The following is a 15,158-nucleotide window of genomic DNA, read 5'->3' on the forward strand; positions in this document are numbered from 1 at the left end:
TTACCACTTACTCTGCTGCTGTGTCCTGCAATTCTGTGTCCAGTCTGGTTTAGCATTAGGTTGAAAGTCAGAAAGCAAAAGTAAGTGACGGATGTTAACTGAGCAACTATACTGTCAGTAGACATGCAAAAGCTGGGGATCAGTAGCCTATATCGACACTTGCACTGACAAATGAATTGATAAAAATAAAAACAAGCACTGGTGCTCAAAGGTGAGAGTATTCAAGGTCAAAGCAATGTACTGCAATGCATGGGGTGTAACAGTTTGCCTCAACATGAGTCAATATTTCAATCATCAAAATGCTTTTTTTTTTAAAATGTGCCTTTGTATTGGATAAGAAGACAGTCAAAGGTTAGTCTCAGCATGAGAAAATTAATGAAGGATTTTCAGGGAGAATTAAGACATAACCAACTCATAGAAAGAGGCAGATTAAGTGGTTTACCTCGTGCATGCAAATTTGTTCAAACTCCTCTCCTGGTCATACCTTTGGGCAGAAAAATTTGTAAACATGCCTAAAGCACTTAAGATGACAATCTGCACTGATTGGTTTAAATTTTTAAGGAAATTCAGTGAATTTCCTGAGTAGATTTGCAAAAAACAATTTGTCTCTAAAATGCAATTACAGAAGTAAGAGTATTTGAAGACTTAGATAAATATTCAAACATAGTTGCAACTACAATAATGGTTGTAAAATGCCACATGCACCACACATTAAATATATCGTTGAGGACTTTTATTCTGCACTAGGGGTGTCAAACTCATTTCAGGCTGTGGGCCACAGAACATCCAATTTAACCTAAAGAAGTCAAAATTGCTTAACAACCAAAAAAAAAACAAACCAAACCTGTAAATTGTTTCCCTTTCTTTTTATTTAATGAAGTTTAACTACAAATTAATTAAACGATCTAGTTTTAAAAGTGATGATTAGCAACTTGAGGTACCTGAAGAAAAAATAAGTGCAATCAGTTTTTCCAGAAAATCTGGTATACACTAGTAAATCAAAGGAACCCGTCAAAACAGCTCTCTGGTCTTACACATTAACAAACAAAGGCATGAGTACAGAAAAAAATAAATCATACAATTAAAACAGAGTAATATCTTTGTTTTTAAGAAGGCTTTAAAACTTCTGATTTTTTACTGTATCCAATAGGCTGGAGTGGATTCGTTTCAAGGCCAGTTTTGGGAAAAAGTTTGATTGACTTGTTTAGAACAGGAATGTCAGAAACCAACGGGCTTTCGGTTTTCACTAGATGAAAGAAAGGTAAATTTAATTACATAGGGCTGAACACCAGTCAGGTAAGTTTAACACCCAGAAACTTCACAACAATGTATTATGTGCAAGATGTGGTTCGGTTGTGGTTTGTTTCCCCCGAAGTCCTTGGCTAAATGCCATGATCAACCATGATCAACAACCAATGGCATTTATATTAATGACAGGCTGGCTCACCTGACAATGCTGTGAGGTATATGCACATACTCCATAGGAATGATTTCTCCGAGCTCCTGCAGACTATGCACATACTTGATCTTACTGCTGAACTTGGAACTGAAGGAAATAGAAATCAAAAAGAGTTACAGTAAAAAATGGTTTTGCTAAATGCTACATGATAATCCTTTCTAATGAAGATCTCCATGACTTTGACTGCAATTAAATTATAAATGAATCTGAATGAATTTCAATAGCTGGGAGAGTCGTGCAAATAGCAATTACAACTCTGAGACCTTATGAAGGGTCTGGTAATTCCTAGCAAAGTCCGTATGAACCAGGATGGATGAACAATGATGAACATCTTTAGGTTTTTCTTCAGTCTGCGGGACAAAACAGTCAGGAATTACACAAAAGAGGAGTACAATTGTACTGATGACTATAGCTTATCATTGATATCTACTGATACAATGCTTTTCAGACCGGAGTCACAAAGCGTTTTAAAGAAAGTAATCTAAGATTATACAAAATACAAGAAAACAAAGACAAAACAAACATTTTGAAAGAAGAAAATGGAGTACATTAGCAACAGGATTAACAGCAGGAAGATCAGACTGTTTCTTTCACATTTGCACAGCGTTTTACATTTTTTCTTTTGCTGTTTCTTTTAATGGCCGGAACACGAAAAGAGAGAAAAGCCATGTTCTGCAATAATAAATCATATTACTCACATGCGGGTTTGCTCAGAGAGCCTCCTTATTATATAAAGTTTATTTACACTACTGAACTTATAGTCCACCATTTTATTTGAGTTTGAAATATTTGCATCAACAAAGCTACCTTCTTACAACATTTAGATTTGGGAATGAAAACTGCATTCTCCTTAGAGTATACACAACTAGAAATACCGTAGAGCAGGGGTGGCCAACACCAGGCCTCGAGAGCCGGTGTCCTGCAGGTTTTAGATATCACCCTGGGTCATTACCAGGCCTCTGGAGAACTTCAAGAAATGTTGAGGAGGTAATTTAACCACTGAAATCAGCTGTGATGGATCAAAGATACATCTAAAACCTACAGGACACCGGCTCTCGAGGCCTGGACCGCTCGAGATTCACGTGAACACGCAGAATCTCGAGGCATGGACGGAGAATCGTTGGCTGTCACCCCCAATGGTTACGTCACCAAATCATAGCCAGTGCATTTCCAGATTGGAAAACCTCCACGTTCAATATAATTATACAGAACTAAACTGATTACAGCACATAGGTTATTTCAATATGGGAAATATTAAAGTAGTGGCTGTTTTGCAGCAGTGAACTTTCATGGTTTACAGCCAACTACCTAATCACACTAAACTACTTGGTCCTTACATCTATGACTGCATTTTTTGTCGTTTTCATTTTTCTTTTATAATACGTTTATTGTCAAGACAGATAACAAAAGAAACCAGAAAAGGTAGATTATAAAAAAAACCCTCTAACATCTATTCGACATGACTTTGGCTTAAAAAGGCTTTTAAAATGTTGTTAAAAAGGCTTTTAAAAATGTTTTTGTCTGTGTGTGTGGTTTGTTTTGGTTTCGCTATGATCGAAAATGTCCAAGCTTGAGTAGTGCGCTGCCAAAGTGTAAAGGTTAATGACGCCAGAAAAATGGTTGCTGCACTGCGGGGATTTTAAACTAAACTACACTAAACCAGACTGAATTGAAGTTTCAATTTAATCAGTTCACTATATTTTAAAGGTGTTTTTTAGGGTCAAGTGAGTTTTTTTTTTTAGAAATCATAATACACACTATCAATGAAAACTTAACATGCATATAATCTGTAATGAAATCACATGGTACATATACTACGGCATTACATTTGCAATAAACATATCTGTGTTAATATTACCTTCTGTCTATCATTTGGTAGCACCTTTTCATCCAGGTAAAACCAGGCATTCTCCTGCGAGGTGTGGCACCATTTAGATATACAATTATGTAATCCTCAGCCACCATTAATTCCAGTGTACTTATCACATATCTACAAAGAGAAGGAGAACAAAATACAGTGGATTAGACATGTTTATTTATTTTAGACATTGTGACTGTAGCAAAGTTTTCTTTTCGTCACTTCAATGACATGTGAGAAGCTTTGGTTAAGAGATGAAACACGGGCGTGATGTACATAAAAACAGAGCTACACACAGAGAGCAGCGGCAGAAAGACACGCCAGCGTACGCTAACCCAGAAGCACGGTCATTTTTGAATGTACTTACAGAAAAAGGTTTTCCATGACATAATTGTAATTGTCACAGTTGCTCTCTGGTAGGAAACATGCAGCAAACACAATGATGGCTTTCTGTTCAGCGTAATAACCTGAAACATGAGAGACACAAACATGACTATCACGTTACATATCAATCATAATACAAATCATTTTTCTAACATTCTTGTCCGGTTTATAACTAATTCAAGGCCTATCAGTTAAAAAAGCAATTACTATTATTATTTTTGTGGTTGACACATGGGTCAATGTGAGTGGGACTTTACCCTCACTATTAAACATTCAGTCCCATCAATAAGAAAGAGTCCTCTACTTAACCCCATCACATATTTATACTTCTCACACTTTATATACTTTTTCAGTCTCAGCCAAACAAGAGTCTAGTCTGACATCTGATAAACTCTGATTACACAGCAAAGTTTTTGGTAATCATCAGAAACCCCAACACACTTTTCTAAACTAGTTTTCATTCTGATTTCAGATCTGATTTTAGTTTTCTTTTCAGTTACATCAACTTTTTAATTATGTGTAATATCAGTTTGCAACGGACTTGCATGCGGTTTTTATTAAACGGCATGCACCAATCAAGTAATTGTTTCAATATTTTCAGTGCGAAGTCAGATAGACACACACTGTGGCATAGATATAATGATCCGCGTCAGTCGGCTACCACTTTTTCTTAGGTTTTTGCTGTCAACAGAAAGACTGATAAAACAACAGCATTTTTTTTATCAGTCTTTATCAGTTTTATAGTTTAATTAATTAAATGATATTAAAATGAAGACAGAATCTTTTTTGCCTCCACAGACAAGTAAAACTATGCATTATTAACATTATTTATTAACATCTACACCATCATAACGTCTGTTTTATTCAGCAGAAAAAGTTGTATCAAAGCACAGGGGAAACTTCAGAGAGGGCTGATATTCTCGCTTTTCGTCATTGCAGCCACCACACACACACACACACACACACACACACACACACACACACACACACACACACACACACACACACACACACACACACACACACACAGTTTAGTTGTATGATTCAACTAAAAAGATGAGAAACAGCAAGATAACTGCAAGGGAGGCTCATCCAATGCTATCAACTGAAAGCTGTCGTAGCTGTGTTTACGTACCTCCATGAGAAATGACTCTTTTGTAGGGTTCAATGCACTTCATATCAATGCGGTGCTCCTGCTCTCCGATCACCACGCTCCTCCACAGCCTGCTTTCCTCTGCTGCTCTGTGGCCTGGATCTCTTGATGCCGCTCCGCCACCCAAAACGGACTCCTCTGAGTCCCCTGAGGTGACATAAGATCGAATCAAATACATATTAACAGTTTGATTTTAATTTAATAGACAACATATAGTGGAGAGCTGATGGGCCAGTAGTTTTGACACGAGGCTGACAAGCTGTGTCTTTACTTTTTTCACAATTTACCCTTAACTCCTATCTGTAAAAATTGCATGCTGTAAAAAACCTGTAAAATAGTCTTTGTATTTTTTAATTGTGGCTGTTCCAATGAGAATGTGTCTGCTGTCACCATGTTTATTAAGTTCCAGTGAGTCGGCCTCGTCAGGTGTGTCCAACTCATCTAAGTTGACATCCAGGTCATCCCCAGTATCCAAGCCGTCATCCTCTGTATCCAGGGTGTCTTCTGAAAGAAGAGACCCCTCACTGTGGTCCAGGGACACGTTCATTGGTGGAGCTGCCAGCTTTCTTCTTTGATTGGACCCGCCAGATATATCAGCTGAGGAGGGCTGGTCTGTGCAGAGAAAGTCATTTGTTTATAACTTTTTTTTTCCCACTTTCATTTTTTGATCATTTAAAGATTATCATATGAACACCTTATGAAAATAAATGTTTTTATTTATTTATTTTAAATCAACAAAAAATTCATTTTAAGGATCTTTGGTAAATCCTCCTAAATGAAGAATCCTTTTGATTAAAATGTCTGTCTGTCCATCCATCTGAATGGGCACTCTCTTCAGGCTGAGAACCATGGTCTTATTGATGGCAATGCTTTGGTTGAAAGTGATTAAATGGCTTTTAGCATTGAGCCAGATACTCTATACTCCCGAAACACCCCAAAAGGATATTGCGTGGGACGCAGTTAAATGCCTTTTCTGAGTCAACAGAACACATAGATTGACGAGGAAGAATGCGGTGCTCATTGTGGGGGTGGAACACTGAACTAGCTCTTAAACGCCTCGACAATATTTGAGTGTGTGAGAAATTTTTTCCCAAGCAGTCTGAGGTTTGACTAACCGACATACTCTCCTCTCTAGTACCACGTCATTTAACAGGTTATAAGTGATTCACCTTGCTGGCACAGAATACCATTTTAAGCCCGTCAAACTTTGTTATTTAAAGAAATGGGGGCAGATTATGTACCTCTGTGACAGGGCTGCTAGTAACAAAGTAATGAAGACATCATTTAAATTGAATGATTCAGTCAGTGTTAAGTGTTAACAAACAAACAGTTCCTGTGAAAATGATGAGGTACAATGAGGGGACTGAAATTAAGTGAAAGTGCAGTGAATGTCCACAGATGTTTTCAGAACTACTGTTTGTCTCCGCAGAAGTAAAATATAAAGAAATGCAATTGTGCACAGTACAATCAAATTTATAGAAAATCACGCAAACAATGCAAACGTTTAACTTTGTGTTTAATTACCTTCTTTGTTTTCCTTGTCATCTGTAGCGTCTTCATTGGATGCCATCTTCATCATCATCCCAGCTGCACCAACTTCCTGTTGGGAGTGTCTGCTCACAGGCTCAGAAATACAATAGTGAGCCACAACATAAATTATCATTGCTACAACCACTGCCACCAGAGGCACAACTACACAAAGTATTGGGCCAAACAAGCCAAATACAATCATCTATATAGTGAAAAGCACTAACTGTTCCCATGACACTGAATCCGAGCGAGTGTAAAATGTGTTTGTTTGACTCAGGACATGAAATAATTTAGAAGTGACAAAGCAGACAGAGAGAAACGCACTCACTGCTTCATTCCCAAGCTGCACGTGTGGGCTGAAGAAACAATGCTGAGCAGTGTTGGAAGCTCCCCCCTCCCTAAACTAAAGCCCCTCTAACAGACCCTGATTTGAATAAGGCCTCTAACAATAGAGAGAAGCAACATAGAGAGAGCACTTACATATGATTATATGCACAGATGTGCAAAAGGTTTTCTTTTTCCCTTTAAAAAAACCTCCATCTTATGGGCTTCTACCTTTCTCTCAACCTGTCTTCTCTGAACACGAGTGGCTGAACCTCTCTCCCCACTATCAAGTCACATGACCACTTGATTATTGAAAAGCCTATTGTGTGTGTATGGAAACTCACAGGCACACAAACCAAATGAAAGACAGGGGAGAGCTGTGTATCCCAAAGAGGCCGCACATTATCAGAATTACAAAGTGGAGCAAAACACAAACCATTATGAAAAATCTGACCTGCAATAATCACACACATACTCAAATGAACAGGATGCATGCACAGCCACATGTGAAACACATGCATACAACCTAGAGACTGATTACACAACTTGACTTTTGTTTTTTTAAAAACATCACATCAAAAACCCTTGCAGGTATATTTATCTACATATTCACTACTATATGTACATAAAGGACTATATTTTGCTAACTGTACATTAGAAATGACCCCATTTCTGCTTATATAATCATTTTTAAAAATGTATAAAAATCTATAATATGGTGCAGTCCCTCTTTACATTGGAACTATTATGCTTTCCGTCCTATGGATAATACAATGCAATGTCCTTGATCCTTGTAATGCCTTATACAAGTGCAGTGGAGTCAGATTTGGGTTCTACGTAGTAAACAAAATTTGAGACCACTGGACCATTTTCATTTTCCAGTTCTTATGGTTTTTAGTGCAAAAACACATTTAGCCTAAAACATGAGTAAAGAGAATGATGAGAAGAATATGAGCCTTGCTGCTTTGACCACTAAAAAAAGAACTACAAGATTGATCTATGCTGCCACCTTGTGGTTCAAAACAACATTGCATGTGATTTTTTTCTAGTCTGTTTAAAAAGACCAGTGATAGAAAATCTTTACTAAGCAAGGGGTAGACATAAGAAGGGTCTAACTCTTAGCTAATGAAAGTAGTACAGCTTAAATTCCAGAAAAGAGTAAAAACTGAGGTTTTACACAGTGAATAACCTGCTGTGCTGACTGAGTCTATATAAATGAAAGCTCACCTTGACAGGGGAAAATGAACATATCCCTCCAGCACATACCGTGCATGATCCTCTGTCTCAGTGTGGACATCTGATTGATAGAAAGGCTTCCCTTCAGACTGATAATGAGCATGGTCTGACTGAGACTCATACTGACCCTGGCTGTTAGCTGGATATTGAGAGTATTGGAAGTCAGAAGTGCACAAAGAAGTGGAGGCAACTATATACTGACTTTCAGCTGTGTCCTGACACCTGAAGTGTGTGTCACTCAAGTGGTTTGGAGATTTATCTCCAGCTTCAAAACAGTTCTCAGTCTGCTCGTATCTGTATTTTGTAGCCGTGGCATCAGTTGTAAACTCGGCATAGACGTCAGTGGCATCCTGCTGTCGGCTGGATTTGCTCTCTACAAAGGCTGGATAGGTGCACTGGTTTTCAGTTCTTTGATCGATGTGATGATAGTTATAGCCATACTGGGTTTGACCCTGAGTTGTGTTCTGTTGTCCGGACCACTGGTATGCAGCATTTTCTTGAGCAGGGTGGGACGACACTTGTGATGTTATGTCTTGGTGTCTTCTTTTAAAGGAAAAAGGGGATAATTGAAGAGAGAGTGGAAAAATATTCAGAATTAATACACACAGAGTCACAGTTATACTTTTTTATCTCTACAATGTTTTTAGTCTGTCCATTCATAAACCAAACACGTAAAAAGTGGAGTGATAATATATCATTAAGAAAATTTGGGGCCCTTGAAGGCTACATTACCCTTTTTTGTTTGTTTATTTTTCTCTAAACGTGCAAAGACACAAATGCATGTTCATGGGTACCAGGGTGACAAGATTTAAAATTCAGCCATTTTTCTACCAATCAACAGGTGGCGGTAATGTGCCAAAAAACACAAATATGTCTCTGGAAAAGGAAGGAAGCAAAGATGACAATAAAAACTATAGAATAAGCAGAGAAAAATCCAGTTGTTCTTTTTTTAAGATGTATATTTGCATACATTGATTAGCGCTTAAGGACATTTACATTGTGTTTTGTGAAACTAAACCTAACCCAACAGGACTATTTCATCAGTGTTTAAAATCAGCAATAAAGAGAATGAAATAAAATGTCTTCAACATTGTAGGCCAAAGATATATTTGTAATTCTCTGAAATACAGAACAGGCTCCACTTCATAGACAGTATATTCTATTGATTTATTTACTAAAGAACTATTGAAGCTAAAGGTACCAGTGCATGAATGAACACACGCACACACACACACACGCACAATGCCAACACCTTGCAAGAGAGCTAAGGGAGCTGTTTCCATTAGCTGTGGTGGGTCTGCAGCTGTAATGAGGCAGGTAATGCATATCTAATGAGGCATAAACAGATTTATAAACACACTCAAAAACACACAGAGCTGCAGATCAAACCAGGCTGCTAAACACATGAGATATGCATCCATTCACACGCAAGGCTTGCTTCTTTCTCACTCACACTCACATATTATAAACAAACATAGTCCCTTCAGGCTCTTATCCTCTGTCAGTCACTCATCCTTCCATCCGTCCATACACACACCAGACTCTGGTGCTTAGGTGTTCCTTCTGGCTCGTGAGTTCAGTTATGTTCAGTTATCTAAAAGACTTCATTGAGAAAACTTTTGAAACTAAAAGAATTAAGGCAAAGTGAAAGGAAGGAGGGCTGCCTGTGTGTGAGTTGCGTGTGTGTGAATGAGAGAGAGATACAGGTCGGTGTGCGCAGGCATTTTCATTTATTTGCCGTTAGCAGCCTGAGAATAGAAAAGTCTATCAAGTAAAGAAGACAGAGTGCTGCAGAATTACTTCTATATCTTCTCTACTCAACACAAATGAAGTCACCACTAACTCCGGAGTATTTGGAAAGCATATGCATTTGGATTGTGTTTCTTACCTTAAATCAGGTAAATAATTATCTTGTGAAGCTCCAGTGTCTCCAGGCTGTTGTCCAATAGACCATTTATCCCAATCTTCAGTCCTTATAGGTCGTCCATCACGGTAATCCACTCTGCTCAGTGGAAACCCATCTCTCTTTGGCTCATGTGTTTGTAATCCTGCTTGCTGAAATGAAGACCCTCCAATTAAGTCATCACTAAAGCTCAGCAGGTCTGAAGATGCAAACTCTTGTCTTTCTTCCCTCTCTCTTTGCACTTCTGAAGTCCATTTTGGAAGGACAGCATTCTCTAGTGTGTTGGTTTCCTCATCCTGCTCCTCAACGTCATTTTCCTCTTCCATTAAATCTCCAGAAAATGGTAATCCTAGTCTTTTGTCAATGCAAACACTTGTTTCATTTACTGGGGTGCCAATCAGAGAGCTGGCATGAGAGGCCGAACTGTTGGTAAGCACAGGGGATTGTGGCTCCGACGTGGTTTGGGACGTGTCCTTTCTCCTTAACTGAGCCCCCCAGACTTGGAAGTCACCCAAGGAAGCAGGACATGGAGAAGGAGCGGGTGGCGTCTCCCCGCCTTCGTCTGAATCTTCCATTGAGATCTGTGAGTGGACATAAACCTCCTCTCTGGTTTTCAAGAAGTGATCTGATGGATATCTTAATGATGGAGACACACTGCGGGGCACAATGCTTGACTCACTGTCATAATTTCCCTCTGACTGACTGGAGCTTGTTGGTCTTGAATCAGACTGATGAAAAGCTTCCGAGTCATTTTTCGATTGGCTGGGACTGATAATTTCTGGAACCACGTGACAGTCAGTTGCACTATCATGAGTTGCTTCGTAGGGAGTTGATTCGACAGGTTGATTTTGGTCTGCATTGGGAGCACTGTCAGTTCCTCTGACTTGGTGTAACTTACTTGGCAGTGTTTCTTTGTTATAATTTTGTTTTGCAGCTTGGGCCTGACGTTGCAGTACCGAGGCTGCATATGACAGCATGCTAAATGTCTCCAGGGACTTTTTTGTTGCCTTTGATTGCCTTTCACTCCGTTTAGGTCTGTCAAGGCACTCTCTTGTAGCTTCTTTTACCGTGCCAGATACGATGATGTATTCCATTTCTAGGCCAAGTTCATCTGGACTATCTGTGCAACCACTGTCTGGGTTTTCCATTAGGTCCTTCTCTCCACCAGGACTGGAGCTCAGAGATACAGTTTCTGTTGTTTTTCCATCTACATGTCTTCTGCTCCCATCTGTAGCTCCCACCTGACTTTCTGTGGCATGCTCACCTTCATTGGTCGTCACATAGGCTGGGAATAATGTTTGGTCAGCCTGGATTTGTGGTTCAGCAGCTTCCTCTGGATACTGTGAAATTTGCCGAGTGCCAGTGGAGCAGTTGACCAGAAGAAATGGGGAATGATCTCTGGGTTGCTCTATCCACTCAGTCTCCTCTGATCCTTCTCTGCTTCGGCCACCCATCTCACTGGCTGCCTCAAACAGAAACACTTGGTCGTCTGGCTGTTCTTTATTTGTGATATCTACTCTCTGATCTGTCAGAATGGGTTTGCTCACAGCTATAAAAGGGCTAGACTGCTCCTCAAGCTGTATCATGTCTGCTACAGGGCAGCCAGAGGTGTCAGGGGAGGATGCCAGGCTCCATGTACCTGCTCCTACGTTGTCATATTCAGAGGTGGAGGTCACCATGCCACAGATGGGTAACTGCCACACGTCAGTGCCCTCATAGGTGGATGTGTCATCGTCATCATCTGCAGAGTTCTTGCGACTCTGAGCACCTTGTACATCGATGCCTTCTGTTTCTTCACTCTGCATTGTGCCCTCTGCAGCCTCGATGACTATTTTCACAACTTCAGGCGTCTGCTTAAATGCTTCACATGGATCACTCTTCTCTTCTAAATTGTCTTCTTCTTCCTTTTTGTTGGCATGTGTCCCAACAGTGTCAGTGGCATCCACTGAATCCATGTGACTAAGGTCCTTTCCATTTTCAGGTGCTTCTGGAGTCGTCATTGCGGAAGAGCTGTCTTCCTGTATGGTGGTGTTCCACATCTCCATTCCACCATCTGAGTATCCCAGTGGATTTTCTACAGATGTTCCACCCTTGATATTGGTGTTCAGTCCACAGAAAGAACCAGAGTTTTGAGATAAGTTCTCAGGGGTTGTGAGAGGTGATAAACTGTCATCCCGGATTGTCATATTCCACATATCCAGCGATTCGGGGTAAGACGTGGTGGTCCCACTATCAGATTTAAGAAATCCTTTCTGTGCAGAGTACGTCCAGAAGTCTAAAAGCTCCATCTGTTGCTCCCTTTTTTTTCTGTGGACCCCCTCGTCCTCTTCTTTAGATGTGTCCGGTGTTAAAGTGTTCAGGATTGTTTTCTTTGTGGCCAAAGCTGCTCTTTCTTGTGCTCCAATAATAGCAGGTTTGCCTCTTCCAGTTAAGTCTTCCTCTGGTGGCGTCAGTTGGAGATCATCCAAAGTAATAGGTTTCCACTCATCCTTCCAGTTTTCATAGCATTCAGTCTGCTCTGTGATCAAACTAAGCTGAGGTTCAAGACTTTTCCCTTTGTGGTGGGAATTCTCTGACTTTAAGATCTCTTGTCTGCTTTCCTTTTCTGTCATGTTACCCACTAAGTCTTTGCCTCCAACTTCTTCTAAAATATTAGGTGGGCTCTCAGAATCTTTGGGTCTATTCCACATGTTATTATCACTTGAGGACAATGCTCCTTGTGTGTCAAAGCCCAGTTCATCCCAGGTCTCCGACAAAGAAGATGACACACTGTCTTTATGCTGTAGGCAATTGATCCTTTCAACAACATCTTCCGGAAAGAACCTGACGCCACAACTGCTGGGTGGGCGGCTACCAACCAGGCTGTTGACCGGGGTTGGAGGGACCACGGTGTCAATCATCTCGTTCCCATGGCTTGAACCGCGGCGATCAATTGAACAATTTCCACTTTCCAGACCTCCCACTGAGTTGGGAGCAGAGAAATCAAGAAAGCTTAGCTCATCGAACTCTGACAGACTAGAGCTCCCTGCTCTTCTTTCATCTTCATATCCTGTTTCTCCAGAATTTGCCACTTCTCCTCCTACTGGCGTAGACTGGTCACTGCTATGCAGCGGGTCAAAATGAAACAGGTCAAAGTTATCGCTCCTGTGTCTGCTCGAGCGGTGTTTCTTCCTCTCTGGTGGGACAGGAGGGGAAAGAGATAACAACCCCAAAGGAGAGGGGTTTCTCAGAAAGAGTCCTCCTGGCCCTGCTGCTGGACCACCACCAGCTATCACCTCACCCACCGGACTGTCATCACTAAGGAAAATCGAACTCTCTTTGGAGGAGCGGCTGCTACGAATGGTGGTCATTCCGCTGTCAGGGCTCACTAGCTCCCCACCGACATTGACTCCTGCACCTCCTGCGTCCTCTTCACCATCTCCCATTACCCTGTTTGCAGGAGATAAAACAAAAGTATGAGTGAACATAATGTTTTCTCTAAAAACTGTAGACATTCAGACATTCTACCTTGCTATTGCCACTGTGTCGCCATTGCCTCCTTCTGCTCTCTCTATATCAGAACCATCCATGTCATTGATGCCAGACGATCCCTGGGAGAACTCCACACTGCCTGCTACTCCGTCTGTGGAAGAAGTCCTACTGCTGGGGTGGCAGGCTAAAACAGAACTACGCCGGTCGACAAAGTCCTTAAGGATGCCCTGGATCTCCTCCGCGAGCAGTGGTGGACAACCAGAGGATGCAGAGGTGTTCAGTGGAATATGATAAACCTGAAGACTCTCCAGAGCCTCCAGTTCACCAGAAAGAGACCAGCTGGAGGATTCTTCAAGCTCGGAGCAGATCTGCAATGAGAAGCTTGTTTAAATATACCACCTAATCCTTATTTGATTTAGTTCATCTTTTTGAATGGTTTGATTACTAGAGTGAGGCCATATCTTACATATCTGTCTAGTTTCTAGAACAAGCAGTTTGACTACTATGCTTTTCAGTGTTGCTGTTGTATGAAGGAGTATTAGGGCCACATTAAGAAAAAAAAGCATTATTAAAGCATTATTGGTCCTTCTGACCAGATGCAGTTTTAAGCACCCTTATACTTACCCACGCTGTGTTTATGTGCTAAAAGAGAAATCATTTCCTTACAACTAAAGCCGAGTCATTAAATCTTCTACACAAGGCATTTTGTAGAGGGTATAGGAGCCGTGGCAGTTTGCCTTGAAACAACTGTAATCTCCACATTTTGACTTTAGCTTAGTTCAATGTATATGACATAAAACATATCCTAGCGTAATAAGAAAAGTAAAAACAAAACAGGCATTTTTGGACCAGCAAAATTAAAAGGATGAGATGCCAGGTGATTATACACTAATGCTGCACACATTTTAGTTAATAAAAAACTTGTTTCCGGTCTCCTTCATAAGGTATTTCTTTTGACACATTATTTTCAGAGTCAGGGAAATATTTAAAAAGAAATTAATATTTATTCAATTTACTAAAGACACCATTACAGAGCTGTGAGTATTTAAGAAGCACTTTATGCTTCATTCCTGACATATGATTGTTTGTTGCTTCTGATGAATATTTTACCTGTTTCAGGATATCTGTGTTGTTTGAGTAGACAGCCACCTGCTGGCGGGGATGGTGAACTGAATCACTGATGGATAAGAGAACCACAATACCATCGAACCTATGGTGGTGACTGAACGATTTAAGCACATCCAGATAATCATGCCAGTCCTGAAAGTGACAAAAAAGGACAAACATTAAATTTTTACTACTATGTAGAGAAAAAAAAAGTGTTCAAATTAATGATGAACCTTTTCTATTTTTATATACAGCCACATAGGAAACTTTGTAAGACTCTGCCTTTTATTGCACATATGATTTAATGTAATTTAGTAAAACTTGAGTGGTTTCAGAGAAAAAAGCCCTTTATCTGTAGCAATGAGAGACGAAGCTGTCAAAGCACACAGAGGGGTAGAGAGACACTTTGTGATTTATTGTTTGGAAATTAACTGTTTGCTCTTAAAACAGCCACCATGCACAGATTATGGTAATTCAGTGACACACACAGTGATTGATGGATGGAAAGTTGCATTAATTAATTGTTTTGTTTGTCAAGGGAACTTGTTTTTTTCTTTCTCTCTGGAATGATTAACAACAATGTTATGGGAACCGTAATTTGCTATGCTATAAAGTGTGCAAAGTGATACTTTTGAAAACATATTTGCTTGATTAATCTAGATTTGCTGTACAACTGTTTGTTTTGTAAAGTTCTCAAAATTGTTGCCGTGCTTATTTAAGTAGAACTTTTTAA

At 40.0% G+C, this 15,158-nt stretch overlaps 1 protein-coding gene across 8 annotated transcripts in view; it reads right to left on the reverse strand.

Annotated features, from left to right (window-relative positions):
• Positions 1–15,158, reverse strand: part of LOC146657512 (uncharacterized) — a 34,612-nt gene that overhangs the window by 6,546 nt on the left and 12,908 nt on the right. For 2 of the 8 annotated variants that reach the window (XM_085425651.1, XM_085425648.1), the window contains exons 4-16: positions 14,429–14,578; positions 13,355–13,686; positions 9,833–13,276; positions 7,936–8,487; positions 6,379–6,467; positions 5,245–5,466; positions 4,837–5,001; positions 3,685–3,784; positions 3,318–3,449; positions 1,723–1,809; positions 1,448–1,546; positions 443–484; positions 5–44 (exon numbers count right to left, since the gene is read on the reverse strand). In XM_085425651.1, the coding sequence (XP_085281777.1) occupies positions 8–44; positions 443–484; positions 1,448–1,546; positions 1,723–1,809; positions 3,318–3,449; positions 3,685–3,784; positions 4,837–5,001; positions 5,245–5,466; positions 6,379–6,467; positions 7,936–8,487; positions 9,833–13,276; positions 13,355–13,686; positions 14,429–14,578 (5,451 nt within the window). In that variant the 3' untranslated portion in view covers positions 5–7. Of the gene's footprint in view, positions 1–4; positions 1,247–1,447; positions 1,547–1,722; positions 1,810–3,317; positions 3,450–3,684; positions 3,785–4,836; positions 5,002–5,244; positions 5,467–6,378; positions 6,468–7,935; positions 8,488–9,832; positions 13,277–13,354; positions 13,687–14,428; positions 14,579–15,158 lie in introns of all 8 variants that reach the window. The other 6 variants (XR_014914066.1, XR_014914067.1, XR_014914065.1 and 3 more) reach the window with 6 other exon arrangements.

The sequence above is a fragment of the Rhamphochromis longiceps genome, linkage group LG12 (genome assembly GCF_057381845.1).
Source record: "Rhamphochromis longiceps isolate RC_006_pf linkage group LG12, R_longiceps_female_GT1.1, whole genome shotgun sequence".
Lineage (NCBI taxonomy): Eukaryota > Metazoa > Chordata > Actinopteri > Cichliformes > Cichlidae > Rhamphochromis > Rhamphochromis longiceps.